Below are 18798 nucleotides of genomic sequence, written 5' to 3'. Positions count from 1 at the left end.
AAGCAACCAATCACAAAAGGAGCGACCACCCGTTTCGCTCCAACACCCAGGAGCGACTTTCTGATGTCGCTCCCTCGAAGAAGGAGCGACTTTTCAATGTCGCTCCCGTACAAAGAGATGTAGTATATAGAGTCCCTCATTCGCACATTTCCTGTCAATCTAGTTCTCTAGCTTTCAATACAACTTGATTACTCAAGAATACTTCTTGACATTATCAGACGTGATTCGCCACCCTATACTCAGTACGCCACGCCCCGTTGCAACTGCCAACATAAACCCAAGCAGGTTACGGTTTACTACGTTGGGAACCTTGACCGTCACACTAACTCACTTGCCTGGCTAACTTACTATATATGTATATTAAGCTAAAATTAATTATATATAATAATTAGATCTTTATACTTAGCTCTTTAGTAATTATATTTATAAAAGAAATATATCTTAAGCTCTTAGTATTACTTAATAAAATTTAAAGCCTAGTATATACTAATTAGTAATATATCGCAGTTAATAAGTAATTAATAAGTTATATCTTTAATATTATATAGCTAGGGGGAATCCTCGCAAATTTAGGTTAAGAGTAAAGTAAATAAAGATCTCTTCCTTTAGATTAAATAGCTTATATAACTTTAGGATAAAATCGCATTAAGACTAAATGCCTTTTTACTAGTAGCTAAGGGTTTTCTAAGAGATAATATATATACTTATAGTATATTAAAGACCTAACTTTAGGTTATTTTAAAGGGCCTAAAGAGCAAGTAGTATTCTAGCCTTATAATTACTTAATAGTATATTAGGTAGTTAGGTATTAATTAATTAAATAATAATAATATAAGTTAAGAGATTTTTAAGATATTTACTTATTTAAGATACTTACTTATTAAGTATATTTAAAAAATAATAATTTTAATAAAAAAGTAAAACTTAAATATTAAAAAAAGGAGTATAAAAACCTAAAAAAGCTATAAGCTAAAGGATAGCTAAGTCTTTTAAAATAGCTTTAACGAAGGGAGTATATTATAGCATATATTTTAAATAATTAAGTATATCTTTATTTTAGTAATATCCTTTTACTTACTCTAGCATCATGGATATATAGGAATATAAAGCAGGGATATATTAAAACTAAGAAAAAACACATATCTAATTAAACCCATTAGAGAATTCGGGCTCATATAAGAGGATCCGATATTAATACAATCATCATCTTTAGGCTCCACATCGCATTGATGCCTATCATTCTGATCGAATTGACCGCACCAGATCTAACACTTTTATGATCCGAGGACCCTGGCTCGTGAATTATGCGTAAGCTCTCAGGCTATTGGTGCCGCGTGCGTACATCCGTACTACGTACAAGAAAGACACCGTACTCCGTATCTGGCTCCATTTTTTGCGGACAAGGTACTGGCTGTGTTGCTTTTGGTGGAGTGAATCGATCGAACAACTAATCCACGATTCCTCTTCACGGAATTTCCTTGATTCAGTTGCTGAATCAATGAATCATCTCGCAGCAACAATATGCCGAGACAGGGACGCTGACCCGTACGTAATGTCGTGTATCTGGGAATCAAAGCAGCGACAACAGGCGGTCCCTGCAGGTGAGGAAAAGTTGCGCTAGTAAAAATACATGCATACATACACATATATACATCATTCGTTGAACTTGCTCGACTTGAAAAGTTCAATATATAGAAGAAACGGTCGATTCCCGGAGATATTTATTACTCTGAACATGTCTTGATCACATTCTTACCGCCGCAGAGTTAACCGATATCCCCCACGACCGACGACGACGACGACGACGACTACCACCACCACCACACAATGGACGAAAACCCCTTGCGTCTACAGTTTCGCCCGAAGGCGGCAAGATTTCCAAGCGCCGCCACCCTCGTACTCATCCACGATGCCGGCGGGACGATCTATAGTTATCTGCGCCTGGGGGACCTGAAACGGGATGTCTGGGCCATCTCAGACCCGTACTTTGAGGCAGTGAAGCCATGGGACGGGGGTTTCGACGAGATGGCCGAGCATTACCAGCAGCTGATAGAGAGCGCCGGCATCAGAGGCCCGATCCTGTTGGGAGGTACGTAGATGGGAAAAGGGGGGGAGGAGGAAAAAAAAGGCTCTCTCCTTTACGACATTCAACTAGTCAGTCGCTCATGCAAAACTCTTCAAGGATGGTCACTCGGCGGCTATGTGTCCCTCGCCATTGCCAAACGGATGCTGCACATGAAGCCCTGCAGGTTCTACGTCACGGGGATCCTCATGGTCGACTCTCCAGTTCAGATCCCCACGTCTACGCTGCCGCCTTGCGGGCCGGACCCGGACTTTAGCGATCTCCCAGACCTGGTGCGCAAGTCGTTCGACAAGTTCGACGCCATGCTGAGCGTGTGCGACCTGCCCGCGTGGGACTCCCCGGCCTGCCAGGGCAAGCCGGTGCGCCTCGCTGCCGGCGGGAAGACGTTCACCGTGGAGACGGATCAGGTTCTGCACTTGCCGTTGGGCGGTGGCTGGACGACAGCTTCTTTGACCAAGACTCCCCAGGAGGAGGGTCGTGTGGAGGTGACGGAACAGTTCACTGGGCCGCCACCTGCGGTGCTGGTGAGGTGCTTGAGACGCACACCCACCGATGCACCCTCGCAGGGACCGTCCCAGGTGGACAGGTATCGGGATGATCTCCTGTTGGGTTGGGAAGGGAGACATCAGAGCTTCATCAAGGCCGTCATCGACGTGGACAAGCACCACTTTAACGTCTTCCAGCCTTCCAATGTAAGTTGGCCGGACAAGTTTGTTGTCGCTTCCATCTCTGCCATCATTAGTATTCATACTTATGTTGTTGCATGCTCTTGTTTTGTCCTTGGCCCCCTTTTCCCCCTCTTGCGTGTTTCTCCATGCCCCAAGCTTGTCCTCAAAAACTCAGCAAGACTCTCTCGGGTCTGCCGTACTTGGGCACGTCTCCTTCGTTGACCGCTTACCATGTCATGGAACTGCTTCCACAACGCCGTTGCTAACCTTCTTCCTTCATTGCAGGCAGACACCATGACGCAGCACATTAACGAGGGTCTCAACATGCTCGATAGCCTCCAGATAGCTTGAAGAACTCCCAAGAACAAGGATGATGGCACTTTCCTTGGCCTGGTTATCGGTCGAGCGATCAATCGTTCACTTGTTGGTTTGTGAGGGAGAAGCGGCGGTCAGCGTCGAGGTCGAACTATGGAGTTGTCAACCTGCTCGACATGGACATGATGGGCACGGGCGGTGGCTGCAAAAGAACACATGGCAAGGACTTCAGAGGGTTCATGGTGAGTGACGTTGGTTAATGGGGAACCACCTTGACACTTGGTGAAGGTCTGTATTTAGATGGAACAAGTCTAGATCCTGGATCTTCGGGTTATCTTCTTCGCATAGGGATGTTGTCCGCTCCGAACGAGGTGGTCAATCTCACCAGTGACCAGGTAATCGGGACTTGCATCCGCGAAAAGATCGCATATGCCAATGAGCTGCATGCAGGTTCTGATTTCGTCCTTGAGTACTGAAGAATGAATAAATCAGCAAAGCCGCCGAGAAGTAATGAAGGGAAAACAACCCGAACAAAGTGGCGGGGAAACTTACTGTCGACCACACGCTCAGTCCCCTCCTGGCCATACATGACGCTGTACATGAATGGTCGTCCGAGTCCTACAGCCGACGCACCGAGGCATATGGCTTTGACGACGTCCGAGCCTCTTCGGAACCCCCCGTCGATGAGGATCTCCATGGCGCCGAAGACCTGCGGGCAGTTCCTGTGCAGCTCCAGCAGGGTCAAGATGGCCGGCAGAGCGTTGTCAGCTGCCCTCCCTCCGTGGTTGCTCAGAACGATCCCCTCGAACCCGAGCTCCATCGCCTTGACGGCATCCTCGTGCCGCTGGACGCCTTTCAGGACCAGGGGCAGATCGGTGATGCTGCGAAGCCAGGCCAGGTCGCTCCAGCTTATGCTGGGGTCGACCTGTTGGCCCGACTGCCGGGCGAAACCACCGCGCGGCGGTCCCTTGCGGGAGGCGGTGGTGGCGGCGGCGGCGGGTGACGAGCCTTTATACGGATTGACCGAGGACAAGCTCCCCCTGGTGCGCTCGTCCGCTTCGCGCTTTGACACGACGGGAGAGTCCACCGTCACGAATATAGCCTTGATCTTGCCGGACGCGGTCACCTTGCGGACGATATCTTCGGACTGCTGCCTGTCGTTGCTCACGTAGAGCTGGAAGAAGGCCCTCTCGGGCGTGGCGTCCAGGATGTCCTCGAGGGGATGGGACGCCATGTTGGGGATCGTCGCGATGATGCCGCTGCTCGCCGCCCCCCTGGCCTGCGCCAGCTCGCCGTCCGTTCCAGCGACGCTGACGGCGGCCGTGGGTGAGATGTAGATGGGGGCGTCGAGCTTGCAGCCGAACAGAGTCGTCGACATGTTGACGTAGCGTACGCCCCTCATGACGGCCGGGCGGAACCAGATGTGCCTGAGGACTCGGTTGTTGAAGCGACAGGTGAGGTTGTCGTTGGAGGCGCCGTCGATGTAGGCCCACGCTTTGGCCGTGAGGGTTCGCTTGGCCACCTCCTCGAGGTCGTAGAGATTGATGAGTTCATCGAGAAGCGGCTTCTGGTCCTTGACCGAGGAGGTTGGCTTGACGGCATCCGAGCCGGCGGTCGCGACGTCGAGGAGATGGCCCACCATCTTGTCAGCTCCAAGGGTACTCTTGACCAGCTCTGGTGCGTGGAACGTGTTGTACTCTTCCGAAGCATCTTGTGTCCGGCGTAGCGGTAAATCAAATCTGCAGTGCACTCACTCAGCGCCCACCCACATTAAAACGAATTCTGCCTCTCTCTCGTGTTTGGTGCTGGCTGGTCATCTTGACGTACCTTCAGGCCCGCCGGGGTGGCTCGATGGTACCTTCAGGCCCGCCGGGGTGGCTCGATGGGAAGTCGGAAAAGTCATACACCTTCCCGTTCAGCGCGATCCAGAGATCGCCGTCCTTGTTGTGTTGTCCGAGCTCTTCACGCGAAATCGGCTCTGTCATTCTGCCGCGAGGTATTGGTATTCAATGCTGGTCAATCACCGAGCGATTAGGAGTAATGCAGAGGATCTATCCGTAACAGATAAATAATCATCTCGGAATCAAGGGGAAAGAATCAGGGATCCGGCTTCCCCTGTGGATGGGGTTTGGAATCCATACCAAGATTCATGGATGTGTACGCACCACGCCTCCTGACTCAGCTATTACTTCCTCGTCGTCTTCAATTCCATGTATTGCACATTTAGCAGGAAACAAATGGCAAGGCATATATTTGACAGCTCTCGCCGGTTAGGAGGAAACCAGAGAGTAAGCGGGAGTACAGAATCAAGAGACCAGTATAATATGCTGCCGTATCCATACACCATCATCAAAGACAAACGACTTGGGAATGCATAGTTAGTTCAGGGTTTCAGGGTAGAAGAAATCAACCACTTGCTGGGCTGTTGAGACTATCTCGATTGCTCGGTAGTTGATATCCAGAGTCCAAGTAGAAGTAGAGTAGAGTATCTTCTACCCTACCGGGCTCGGGGATGATGTCCCTTGAACGCATCGTCATGTCTAGATTTGGTGATTCCTTACATGGGCTCGTCGGCGTTATTATCAAAGTCTGTGAAGCATTTTCCAAACGTGTATCTACATCTTGTGGCGTAAGCAGCATCGTATATATATCCATCTCCGTTGAGAATCATCACACACAGGCCGCCCCATCACTCCTCGCTCGCCGCATTCATCGCCGCCCTGATCTCGCCGGCAAGATGCATGAAGGAAGAGCTCTGCAGCACAGTGAAGGTGCTTGTCTCGGCGCCGATGTTCTGTCGGATCCAGTTCCGCACCTCCATGGCGATCAAGGAATCCATGCCGAGCATCTTGAGGGGCTTGTCGAGTGGGAAGCTGCTCCCGTCTTTGATCAGGAAGTTCCCGAGAGTGCCGGCGAGGGCCCTGGCGATGATCTCGGTCTTCTTCTCCTCAGATGGCTCGGCGGCCAGGACGACCTTGAGCGAGCTGCCCTTGGAGGAGCCCTCGCCGCTGACGTCTCCGCTGGAGCTGTCCATGTTGTGGTAGATGCTCATGCGCGGGTCTCGCTTCCACGGGACGCGGGTCGAGGCGGCAGACATGGGCGTCGTCGTGTTGAGACCGATGCCCACGTAGCCCGGCGTGACGTAGCGACCCGTCTTCTTGTCTTCCGTCTCGTGCATGGGCTGTGACTTCAGAAGAGCCAGGTTAATGGCATCGAGCAGGTCCGTCTCCTGCAGGATATACATGCCGATCCTGCCGAGCTTCTTCAGGATCGCGCGGTTCTCCGCTGCGAAGCCCACGTCGCCCATGAGGCCGACATCGATGACCGAAGCGACGAGGTTGTGTCCGTGCCGGTACTGGGCAAAGGCGTCGAGGAAAGTGTTGGCAGCTGCGTAGTTGGCCTGGCCCCACTGGCCGATCTGAGCGTTCTGTGAAGAGAACAGTATGAAGAACTCCAAGGAAGTACAGTCTGCAGTGGCGTGATGCAGATTCCACGTTCCCTTGACCTTTGGCTCCACAGCCGTGGTCCAGTCCGAGTATGTCATCTTGTTGAGCGTGACATCCCTGAGGACCATGGACATGTTGATGAGGCCGCCGAGTGGCTGGTCAGCCGTAGCAATTGCCACCGCCCTCTGCACGTCCTCGAGGTTGCTGACGCTGCCGGGAACCAGCATCACAGTGCAGCCTTCGGAGCGGAGGTCGTTGAGGAAGTCTCGGTTGTCATCGCTCTCCCGGGCCGATCTGGAGAGGAAGACCAAGACCCGCGCTCCGTGTTCCACCATCCACGTCGCCACGGCACGTCCCAGCCCTCCCAGACCACCCACGAGGAGATAGCTACGGTCAGGGCGGAAGCTGGGCTTGGGCCTGGGAGAGACTTCCAGCTCGGTCGACTCGCCCTCTGGAGGTGCACCTGCACCAAGGTCCCGCGGGTCATCAGGCATCTCGATGACGATCTTGCCGATATGCTTGGCGCTCTGCATGTACCTGTAGGCATCCTGGATCTCGGCAGCCGGGAAGGTCGTGCACGCGACAGGACCCTGGATGGCCGTCGACCGGATCATGTCGACGCATCGACGCATCAGATCGGCGGCGCTCTGCGGGCGAGAGATGGAAAGCCCGCGAATGTCCAGGCCCACGAAGCTCCGGTTCGCCTCGAACACCTCCATGGCGAGCTTTGACCGGCGCTGGAAGTCGCGCTTCCCAATCTCTACCATCAGACCGAACTCGGCGACGCACTTCCACGACGCGTGCAGGAGGTCGCCGGAGAGCGAGTTGAGAACGACGTCAACGCCGCGTCCGTTCGTCGCGCGCATGACCTCTGGGAGGAACGTCACGTCACGGGAGTTGAAGATGTGGTCCGCCGGGATATTGTACGTGTCCTCGAGATACCTCTGCTTCGGCTCGCTCCCTACCGTGCAGTATATCTGCACGCAAGCACGTCAGTCATCCAATGGAGATGGAGAGAAGGGGAGGCCTTTGTATCTTGGGGTTGTTTACCTGTGCGCCAATGTTCTGTGCAATCTGGATCGCGGCCAAACCGACGCCACCACATGCCGCATGGATGAGAACGGACTGTTTGTTCAAAAGGTTACCGTGCTGGTCATTGAACAGACAGACAAAAAACGGCCGACACTTACCTGTCCTCTTTGAAGCCTGGAAACATCGACCAGTGCCGCCAGAGCGGTTGCATACACGGCAGGCAGAGCGGCACCCTGGACAAAGCTCGTCGAGTCGTCGAGTCTGACGCAGATGTCCGTGGGCAACGTCAGCTGCGTGGTGAAGCAGCCGTCGTGGATGAACATGACCCTGTCGCCAACGGAGAGGTCTTGAACATCTGGCCCGACTGCGCGGATGACACCGCTGCCCTCGTGGCCCATTCCGCTGGGATTCCCTTCGACTACGCCCAGAGCCAGAATAACGTCCTGGCGATCGTGTCAGAAGAGGTCATGTAAAGGTAAAGGCTGGGGGTTGGGGTGGGAGGAGCACGAACCCTGAAGTTGAGACCAACGGCCTTCACTTCGACCAACACCTCGCCCTTGGCGGGAGCGGCCGGAACGCCACCGTCGATCCACTTCATTGTGCGTAGAAGACCTGGAGTCGACATGTTGAGGTGCTTGAGAGCGACCTCGACATCGCGTGGCTCCTTGCGCGCGGCCCCTGAAAACGCACCCGACATGGTCTCCCAGTGGAATCGCGGAATGAGGATCCTGCCGTCGACCAAGGCATATTCGTGGTCGTGATCCATAGACTCCGGATCTAGGTCCGGAGTGCTGACCCGGCCCCAGATGTCAATGATCGCCTCGGTGGCCCTGCTCGTGGTCGTCCTCTTGTCAAGCTCGACGGTGTACATCTGTAGTGAGTACTCGTTCCGGACCGTCCTGGCGAGGCCGAGCATCATTGCAGGCTCGGGGTTCGCGCAGTCTATCTGGCAAGCTTCCGTCACCCAGATCACCCTTGCCTTGTGGCTCTGGAAGTAGGCAATGATGGTCTTGAAGGTCTCCTCGGACATTTCATGCAATAGAGGCTTCTCGAGCTCGAGGACGGAAATGATGTCGCAAGACGGGAGAGGCTGACCCCAGAGGCATGTCTCGACGTCTATGCCAATGGCACCGAGACGGGAGATCATCTCTACCGCATGGGGCTCATCGGCGGTATGGCACAGAACCGCCACCTTGGAGGGCAAGGTCGATCGTACCCCCCGTGAAGCGATGATCCCCGCGCTGATCTGATATGGCTTGTCGCTGTCCAGAACGATGGCCTCGGGCTTCTGGAATCCCGCGGCGACCAACTTCTCAGCCCAGCATTCGGGCGCGACCCATGGCTGCTCCACACGATTGTCCTCGGCACCGAGCCACCAGCCGTAGAAGAAGCCCTTCGGAAAGACTGCGGTTAGCTCTTGTCATACATATAGTTGCGTAAAGAGGCCATCATGGCAAGAGAACAACGATGCCAATCCTTTCGTTGGTGGATGTAGCGTCGTTGAGAGTAGACTCCCCTCGCACGCCCATATACATACTACCTTGGACCACGCGATGCCATACTCTGGGGAAACAAGGAGAGTGAAAGAGATTCCAAACTCACCATGACGTAGTTTACGAACATTGCATCTGCTTTCCGTGAGTACTTTATCCGCATATACGCATTGATCAAGGGGCAGCAACCTACCTGGAGTGAGTTCCTCCAGGAACAAGCGTCCACTGGGCTTCAATAGACTATAGACGTTGCGAAGTGTCTCGTCCAGAGTAGGGGTAGCGTGCAGAACCTGGAATACCGCATCATTAGCATTCTCAATCCATAGCCGGTAGGCAATGGAAGTTCCCCGCCGCTGCTTGGACCTACGTTGGAAGCGATGACGAGATCGTAGCTGCCGGGCTTGAATCCCTGCTCCTCGGGATCCTTGGATATGTCCAGCACATCGTAATCGATGTTCTCGACGGCGGCAAAGCGCTGCTTCCCCACGGCCATGAAGCCGGCCGACACATCAGTGTACCCGTACTGGCTGTAGAGGCGCTCGCCGTGGGAGGACGTCAGGGCGCGGAGAAGCCTGGCCGTCATGCTGCCAGTTCCCGCGCCAACCTCGAGCACGCGCATGTGAGGGTTCGTGTTGGCCACCAGGCGGACGGCATCGGCCATGTCGAAGGATGTGGCGTCGTAAAAGTCGCTCAGGACATTGTCGGGCATGAGAATGTGCAAGGGATGGCCCTCTCCCGCGAAGATGGAGGGTGCCTCGATGAAGAGGCGATGGATCGCTCTGGCGAAGACAACGTCCTGCGTGTCAGCAAGCTGGGCCATGAGGAAGTCAATCCTGGCGACTCGCTCGTCGTGATCCAAATGTTCGAGGCCAGCGCCTGCAGACACGAACAGGTTCTTACCGGACCTGTATCGGTCCGTAACAAGGCGCATCCAGTCCAGGAGCTTGACAAGATACGACGCAGTGCTGTCATCGGTCTTGATCTGGTCGAGATGGTCAAGGTTGCATAGCAGGATGAGCTCCTCCAGCAGAGCCCACTCCCTCTTCCTTGGTGCACGCGGGTGCAGGCCGGCCTCCAGTCCGACAAAGTCGCTGTGCGGCTTCCACTCGAGCTCCGTAGATAGAGGCGGCTCTGACTGCGCCGGGGTTGCGAGGACGACCGACTTCATCCCCTTGAGCCTCACGACGGGCCCCTCGGCCGCGAGGGCAACGAAATCGCCTGTCCAGGATCCAACCTCATCCAGGCGGTTGATCTTGGTGGTGACGGTCAGGGGCGATGCGCTCGGCGACACGACCAGCTCCTCGATGAAGGTCGGGACCGCCAGCCGCCTGTTGCTGCGCCTGAGTCCGCGGCACAGGGCCACCGTGAAGAGCTGGAAGCATTGGTCGATCACCGCCGGGTGCACCGAGTACGTGGCGCACCTGGACGACCTATCGGTCACTTGGCGGCGACCCGGGGAAGTGACACCGTGGGCTTGAAGCGACGACGGCGAGACCGAGATGTCCGTCATCCCTTCAAACTCCCCGGTGTAGTTGAAGCCAACTCGTCTCAGGATGTCGTAAGAGTCCCTCCTGTCAAGCTTGCGAGGGAACGATCCCGCTGCAGGAGAGACAGAGTCGAGGTGGAACGACTTGTCACTTGACGCCATGGCCTCGCCGTGGCAGTTCCGGACCCATGCCGTGCCGTCGAACGAGGTGATGGTGAATTCGTACCATTCCGAATCGTCCGAGGTGCCGGACGTGGTCGACCTCAGTAGAGTGACCAGCTCGACCGGCTTGTCCGAGCTCAGCACCAGGCCCGACATAATGCGGACGTTCCTGACGGTGAATGTCGCGTCGCCGGTCAGCTGCCGAAGCGCCTCGCCCACCATGGATATGTACCCAGCAGCCGGGAACACGACCTGGCCGTTGACCTCGTGGCCATCCAACCAGAGAGCGTCCTCGAGAGCCATCACCTTTCTCCAGCACGGCTCGCCCTCCGTCTCCAGCACCCTGCTTCCGAGAAGCTCGTGGGGTGGATGTTCCCGGAGCCTCCAGCCGCGCGCAACCCTGGATTCTTCCCAGTGCGTCGTGTCCTGGCTCCAGGCATAGTGCGGCAGGTTCGTCAAGACGGCGCCGGGTGGGCAGATGGCTGCAAGGTCCATCGGTATCGACTGCTGGTACAGCTTTCCGGCGAGGTGAAGCAAACTGCGATCGCATTCGCTGCCCCTGATACAGGTCCCGAGGTAGATATCGTCTGTGCGACCCAGATCTCGGAGAATCTGGCCGACTGGTCCTTCAAGGGCGGGATGAGGTCCCAGCTCGATCAGGACCAGCTTTCCGGGTCGATCTCGGAGGGCGGAGCGGAGCGCCGGGTTGAAGAGAACCGTGTTCTCCATGTTCGCCCGCCAATACGATGGCCCGAGCTGTCCCTCACCAGTCAGGCGGTCACCGGTGACGGAGGAGTAGAATGGGATCTCTGGGTCAGCACTGCGAACCACGGGCTTCAGCTGCTCCTCATACACCGGCCCGTATTCATGCATGTGATCTGTTTGAGTACATCGGTCAGCGGGTGCACAATCTTCCAGACAGGAACGACGACGGGGACGGCGGTAGTGATGGCGACCGGCCAGTATTGGAACTTACGCGAGTGATACGCCTTCTCTACCCGGAGCAAACGAGCAAAGACGCCCGGTCTCTCAGCCTTGAGCGTCGCTACGATGCTCTCAACCTGCTCCGTATCTCCCGACAGCGTGACGTTGCTCTGGCTGTTCTCGCATGCGATGTTGACCCCTTCGAGCAGGAACGGCTGTATCTCATCCCTGCCCAGCCCGACGGCAGCCATGGAGCCTTTCCTCTGGGAAGATGCGTTGCCGATGCCTCGCCTCGTTGCCGCGTACACGGCAGCCTCCGCCGTGATGGCTCCGCAGGCGTAGGCGGCGGCCGTTTCGCCCGACGAGTGGCCCAGGACAAAGTCTGGGACGATGTTCCAGGAGCGGAGGACGTCGACCAGGGCTACCTGCATGGCGACGCATACGAGATGTCCCATCTCGGGACGGTGCACTCGACTGTCTTCCTTGGTCTTGCGCAGCTCGGCTACGGATCAGTGTCAGCATAGCGTCAAAGGCTTTTCCCATGTCCGCCACATTGAGGCCAGGGGAACGGGACTCGGGCCAGCCTCTCACCTTCAATCCTCACCGGTGGCTCCAGCTTCAGCGTCTGCAGGTACTTGTCCAGCTTACGGATCCTGTTTCTGAACGTAGCATGGGTATCGATTAGCCTGGCGCCCATCTCCGGCCACTGGGCACCCTGCCCGGTGAAGATCCAGCCCACCGGCGGAGGTGCTCCATCCACGACGGCGTTGACGGTGGCGGAGGCGTCTTGGACACCGGATGCGTCGTCGGCGATGGCATAAGCCCGGTAGGGCCTGTGATCGCGCCGACTCGACAAGGTATATGCCAGATCCTTGAGCGAGGTGGCTTCGTGAGTTGCTGCAAAGTCACGGTAAGCACTGATCTGCCGATCGAGAGACTCGGAGCTATAGGCGGAGAAGACCAGGAGATTCGATCCGCCGTCAGCATACTTTCCGTTGCCGTTCGCCCCGTTGACGGCAGTGCCGTTTATATAATCGCCGTTCACGTAGGCGCTTTGGTCTTGACGGTGACCATGCTCACGCTGCTTTTGAGAACCATTGGGAACAGAATCGCCGTTTGTGTGCACGCCGCGGCTGGTGACGCCGTTGGCAGGCTTCTTGATTCCAAACTGCGCCGGGGATTCGATGATTGCCTGCACCGTATCAGCAAGTGAGGCACTCTCTCTCGTGGCTCCAGACAAGACGAACGTGCGCGTTGACGCCTCCAATGCCGAAGGCGTTGATGCTTATCCTCTCTGCTCGACCCTGCGGCCAAGATTCAACCTCGGTCGGGACGCGGAGCTTGTATTTCTCAAACGGAACTTGTGGGAGGGATATACGTCAATTTCCTGGGCTATAGCATCTCTCATGATTCAAACCGCGGCTTGTTGCACTTACTGTCTGGATTCGGTGTCTTGAAGTTGATATTTGGCAGCACTTGCCGGTGCTCCAAGCTCAGGACACACTTGATCAGGCTGGACAGGCCGGCGGCGGCTTCAGCGTGTCCAAGACTTGGTTTGACCTGGACACGCGGTCAGACATCAGGACAGACGGACAGACGGACAGAGATTGTGCCTGTATCGGTAGGGAGGCGTTCTAGGGGGCATACCGATGTGATGATGACGCCGTCCTCGCCAAAGCACCGTCCGACAGCCTCCGTCTCGATGGGGTCGCCGACCGGAGTTCCGGTGCCGTGACACTCGACAACGGCGGTCTGTGACAGGTCGTCTATCCCAGCCACCTCGTATGTGTGCCGGATGAGATCCGCTTGCACGGCGGAGCTTGGGGTCAGCATGCCGTTGGTTCTGCCGTCGGTGTTGACACCGGTCCCACGGATGACGGCACGAATGGGGTCCTTGTCCCTCAGTGCGTGATCCAGCCTCTTGATCATGACCATGTTGACGGCCTCGCCTCGCGCGTAGCCGTCCGCGCCGGCGTCGAAGCTCCGACACTGGCCGTTGGGCGAGATGACGCCGAGGTCGGTCACGCTAATGTACGTGGCGGGCGAGAAGAGCATGCTGACGCCGCCGACGAGGGCGCTGTCGCATTCGCCGCTCTGGATGGCCTTGCAGGCTAGGTCGAGGCACACGAGGGAGGACGAGCAAGCCGTCTTGACCACCATACTGAAAGACTAGCAGTGAGTTTCCCAATCTTTTGCTGCTGCCAAGAGCTTGCTCCGGCTTGAGGGGTTCTCCCTTACCTCGGGCCTCGAAGGTCAAGCTCATACGAGACCCTGTTGGCTATTGCGAAGTCGGCAAGGCCGGTGTACCGCAAGTTGCCCCTTTGCTGTGACTCGCGTGCAGAACTGTCAGCATAGTCCTCGCCGAACTCGCCGATGTAGCACCCGGTTCTGCTCCCGCGCCACGAGGTCCCGCCTGCGTTCTCTATGCACTCGTAGGCTACCTGGAGCAGCTGTCGTTGGGCAGGATCCAGGCGCTCCAGCTCCATCTTGGGGATGGGGAAGACGTTGGTGTCGAACTCCTCGATCTGCACGTCATGGAGGAAATATCCCTTCTTGACTGGGATCGTCCCGGGGCCCCGAGCCGGGTCGTAGAACCCGTCGGCATTGAACCGGTTCTTGGGTATATCGCAGAGTCCGCTCTTCTTGGTCGAGAGGAGGTCCCAGAGGTCGTCACCCGAGCGTACGCTTCCCGGGAGGCGCATGGCCATGCCGATGATGGCCATGGGCTTGGCCAACTCGGGCCCTTCCGCGCTGTCTGCCCACGGCGATTCTGGTGCAGGTGAAGCTGGTCTGTACGTATATCTTGGAGTCCCGGCCTCTGGGGATGCCGTCCCATTGGGGGGTGATGTTTGATGAGGAGCCATTCTTCGGGGTATATTCTCAGCCTGCTGTTCAAAAAGCATAAGTTAAGCACGATAGACGAGGTCGTGTTGTTGAAGTTGAGCTTCACGAGGTGCTGTTATGGTTATAGTGACATCCAAGACTCTCGGGTTTTCAAGTTATATCTTGTTGATATCACTCGTTTCCTCGGCTCGTAAATAGATGTTTCAACGCACAAGAAGAGTGCAAAAACAACTCTCACTGATCATGTCATCTGTTGCTCGAGCTAGCTTTTAGTCAAGGGCCAGGTGGGAATCCTGCTCAAGCTCCTCGAGCACATCAACCTGCCTATTAAGCCTTCGGGGTGGAGCCATTCCCCTGTCTGACCAAAGGAAACAGGAAACAGACCTCGGCGAAGCATCTTGGCTGTTGTCATTGACGGGATTTGTTTCAAAAAGGTCAGCTCCACCTTGTTCTCAAGAGAATACAAAGATACATTCTCATCTTGGTGTTCAGTCACGAATGCCAGGGAGTATGGTACGGTACGTTGGTGCGTTGTCCCAAGAAAGGCGTTGCTCGAAAACACCAGATATGAATGAATACGTCTTTATCTATCATTTGATTGACAAGCCCCCTGCTCCGTACTGAAGGTCGAGTGACGCAGCCATTGGTGGTGGAGCAGGTCGTAGGCAATCCATTTAATACCAGCCTTGCGCGATCTGGTGTGAGTGATGTCGACGCAATCTCCTTCAGCTACACGGAAACGAAACGAGCAGATACATAAAACGTTCGGGAAGAACATAGTCTTTTCCATGTTGACGCCACTCATTCTCATCAAATTCGCCGTTGCGGCCTCTGTGCCCGTCACCATTGGCGGTCTTGCCTATGTGGCCACCTCACCGGAATTACGGCAAGGCATCTACCACTTCTTGACATCGCCGGGATGGCCGCTTCGTCTGTGCCTAGTGGTGTTCGCCGCCTTGAACTGGAAGAACCTGCCGCTGGCATGGACGGTACGACACTGCCCTGACAAGGAACACAGGAGGAGCTGAGAGAAGTAATGACACGACAACTGACACTGTGGTTTGTCCTTTCCGCCTAGGCTCGCGTCTTCTATAGCTTTGTCTGCCACGACTTCATCAAGCGGGACGAACTCCCACCCCACGCGCTGTTTGGCCATATCGTCACGACTACTCGCAACTCACCGCTCGACACCGACTACAACCTACACAAGAGCAACAGCACCTACTTTCCAGATCTCGATGTCTCGCGCACGCGCCTTGTCAGCTATCTCTTGACCCCTGGGATCCAGGTCGTCACGGACAATGCCAGGACACAGGTGGTCCGCGACAGGAGCGGCAGGGTCATGGGCGGTGGGTTCAGCCTCGTGCTTGGTTCTGTCTTCTGCAGCTACAAACGCGAGGTCGGGATGCTGGAGAGCTATGAGCTATGGAGCCGCGTTCTGACCTGGGACCGTAAATGGCTATACTTTGTGACGCACTTTGTGGCTAAAGACAATGGTAAGAAGGGCAAGGCGTCACCGGGAGGCGTTGGCACCGATCGGGACTGTTCGCAGCGCATCATCGCGACGGCTGTTTCCAAATATGTCTTCAAGCTTGGGCGCTTCACGATTCATCCGTCCATCATACTCGAGGAGAGCCGTCTTTTGCCTGAGCGCCCCGGTGGTGGGTGGCGTGGCGGTGAGCTCGAGGTTGGTGATGTGAGTGAGAAGGTCGAGTCATTGGAGGGAGAGGAAGAGCCAGTAGAGGGCTGGAAGCGGATAGAGCTGATGCGTCGCAAGGGGATGGAGCTCGCTGAGCATTTCGCCGCACTGGATGCTGGGCATTCCCTGTTTGATGGACGAGAGGATGGAGTGCTGGGGAGATTTGTTCTCGGCTAGATTGGTCTTATCCCTAGAATGACAAGTTTGGTACCGAGTTACTGGCTCTTGGCTCAATGGACGTTGAAGATGAGCTGAGACCTGAACATACTTGACCGCGGGATATGACAAAAGATTCCTCCCAGCCAAGCAGTTGTAGTTGTGGAGGAAATGCTTGTTCAAGCCGCACATGTATCTATCTCGGTCGCATCAGAGCACCTGGGAATCTTGATCACTTGATATACAGACCATCTCGATAGTGTCAGATCTACTTCGCAAAGCATGGACTTTGGACCCCCCTGTCCGTCGTTGCCACAGCCCTGCACGATCGAACCAATACATTTTTGACCAAGACAAGGGTATCTGGTCTCTTTATATTATATTAAACTATTAGCTCAACACAATGAGCAGCTTGCAGCCAACATGCACAAGCCCTGTAGAGTACACTTTGTCTCCTCATGCGCAGAGAGTCGTAAGTACAAGTACAAGGTCAGTTGCCCTCCACACGGAATTAGATCAGCTGCGGCCCAGCACTGACCATCTCGCCGTGACGCATGGTCCGAGCTTACTTGTCTCTGTAGATACCGTACCTGCATTACAAGCGCGCCTAACCCTGTTCACTCGGAAGCATTCCGACAAAGTAGGATCATGCCACTTGATCGCGGACATTAAATAGCTTTGCAGTAGCTCGCGCAACGAAAGCTGCTCGTAGCTGCATCGATAGATGAGGTACGGTAGCACCAGGATTGGTGGAGAGAGAACGTCCGGCTGTGGTTAACGGCACAGCGAAGTTGCCAAGTCTTCAGCTCGAAACACATCCGATCAAATTGCCTCGGCGTGTTCGGTGAGGAGACAAGAAGAAGAGGCGGAGTCATGGTAAACGTGTCGGTACGTCAAGAACAAGCCGACGGATGACTGTGGAGGAATTCGTCCCTACCTATGCGTAAGCCTTGCATTTACGGATATATAGAGCTCTATAAGCGGTTCGCTATCCCAGGATGACTAGCATACGGCTTATATAAACAATCAGCATAGCCCAGGCCCAGGTCCAGGCCGCCATATAGAACTAAGTGAGGTTGTTAATTAAGTTAAGTCGTGGGTTTTAGACCTGGCTACCCCCCTTGTAATAGACGTACTCTTATGCTAGATTTAAGTGCTTAAATTAACATACTTATAGAACCTACTCCTAAAATTACCTTTTTTAATATAAAAAAGAGCTAAAAGTTTAATAATTTATCTTTAATACTTTTTTTAAGCTATAATTAAGCCTTAATTAAGTATTTTATTTTATATATTATATTTATTTATACTTAATTATAGCTTATAGCTAGTATTAAAAATATTTTTAATAACTAGCTTATTTTATATTAAGCTATTAATTAATATAAAATACTTTTTATAACTTTTATTTATTAAATTAAATATAAGATAAATAAAAAAATAGGTTTTAATTTTTATTAAAAGCTATTTATTTATTAAAAGACTTAGCTTATAAATTAAATTATAACTTAATATACTTTAAGCTTAGTATTAATTTATATATAAATTAAATACTTTATTATTTAATTTTTATAAGTTTAAAAAATTATATTTATTTATAATTTAGTAATTTAATTAATTAATATAAATAATTATAAGTTAATTATAAAAAATTATATTAATAAAGCTATATTAGTTATAACTAATTTTCTAATTAACTTATAGTTAATTATATTAATTAAATAAATTATTAAAATACAAAGAACTATAAGTTTAATAAGCTTAATTTTAATTAATTATAAAAATAAAAAACTTTATAATATTTCTTTAAATTATATATTTAATATTTAATTCTTAAAGTAATTTTAATTTATATAAAAGCCTTAAATTTATTTAATATTTTTAAAAATAAAAATTTTGAAAAATAAAAGTTTTTAAAATAAATAATTAAAAAAAAGAATTTAATTTAATAATTAATATTTTATTTTTAAGAAAAGGTTAATAACTTCTAGCCTATTAATTAATTAACTCTAATTAAGAAATTAATTTTTTTTATATATTATATTAAGGACTTAGCTATTTAAATTAGATTAAAATAAGTATTATACTTTTACCCTATAGTATAAATTTTATTTAAATAAAAAATTACTTTAAAAAAATTTTAAAATCTAATTTAAATCCTTATAATTAAAAAGCCTAAACTAGGATTTATTAAAACTTTTATATTATCTTAGTAATTTTTTAATACTTTTTAAAAACTAATAAGTAATTTATTTTAAAATTTCTTATTTATAATAATTTTTTTTTAAATTTATATTTTTTAAAATTAAATAAATTTTTTAAATATCTAAAAAAAACTATAAACTTATAGCTTTTTACTTAGATTTATAAAAATATTCCTTTTTAAATATATAGCTAGTTTATAATACTTTTTAAAAATTTAAAAATTATTATTTTTAAGTATATAATAAATTATAATATTTACTTATTTATTATATATATTATAAAAAA

The 18798-nt window shown here is 51.9% G+C and overlaps 4 protein-coding genes across 4 annotated transcripts; 2 read left to right on the top strand and 2 right to left on the bottom strand.

Annotated features, from left to right (window-relative positions):
* Positions 1–1827: 1827 nt before the first annotated feature.
* On the top strand, positions 1828–3102 carry MRS44_009499 (uncharacterized protein; the record flags this gene model as incomplete). The annotated part of the gene is made up of 3 exons (XM_065621314.1): positions 1828–2089; positions 2156–2775; positions 3037–3102. The coding sequence occupies 3 exons, from the start codon at positions 1828–1830 to the stop codon at positions 3100–3102; spliced, it is 948 nt and encodes a 315-aa protein (XP_065477386.1).
* A 275-nt stretch (positions 3103–3377) lies between these two features.
* MRS44_009498 (uncharacterized protein) lies at positions 3378–5051 on the bottom strand (the record flags this gene model as incomplete). The annotated part of the gene is made up of 3 exons (XM_065621313.1): positions 3378–3538; positions 3619–4776; positions 4925–5051. The coding sequence occupies 3 exons, from the start codon at positions 5049–5051 to the stop codon at positions 3378–3380; spliced, it is 1446 nt and encodes a 481-aa protein (XP_065477385.1).
* A 704-nt stretch (positions 5052–5755) lies between these two features.
* MRS44_009497 (uncharacterized protein) lies at positions 5756–14473 on the bottom strand (the record flags this gene model as incomplete). Its single annotated transcript, XM_065621312.1, has 12 exons — positions 5756–7489; positions 7563–7637; positions 7703–7987; positions 8056–8948; positions 9231–9327; positions 9405–11563; positions 11662–12111; positions 12201–12801; positions 12857–12969; positions 13046–13169; positions 13257–13770; positions 13848–14473. The coding sequence occupies 12 exons, from the start codon at positions 14471–14473 to the stop codon at positions 5756–5758; spliced, it is 7671 nt and encodes a 2556-aa protein (XP_065477384.1).
* A 687-nt stretch (positions 14474–15160) lies between these two features.
* Positions 15161–16329, top strand: MRS44_009496 (uncharacterized protein; the record flags this gene model as incomplete). Its single annotated transcript, XM_046271821.2, has 2 exons — positions 15161–15442; positions 15532–16329. The coding sequence occupies 2 exons, from the start codon at positions 15161–15163 to the stop codon at positions 16327–16329; spliced, it is 1080 nt and encodes a 359-aa protein (XP_046124368.2).
* Between the last annotated feature and the right edge of the window lie 2469 nt (positions 16330–18798).

Source organism: Fusarium solani (genome assembly GCF_023522795.1).
Source record: "Fusarium solani strain SB1 chromosome Unknown bctg00000005, whole genome shotgun sequence".
NCBI lineage: Eukaryota > Fungi > Ascomycota > Sordariomycetes > Hypocreales > Nectriaceae > Fusarium > Fusarium solani.
This window is presented reverse-complemented; position numbering and strand designations above follow the sequence as displayed.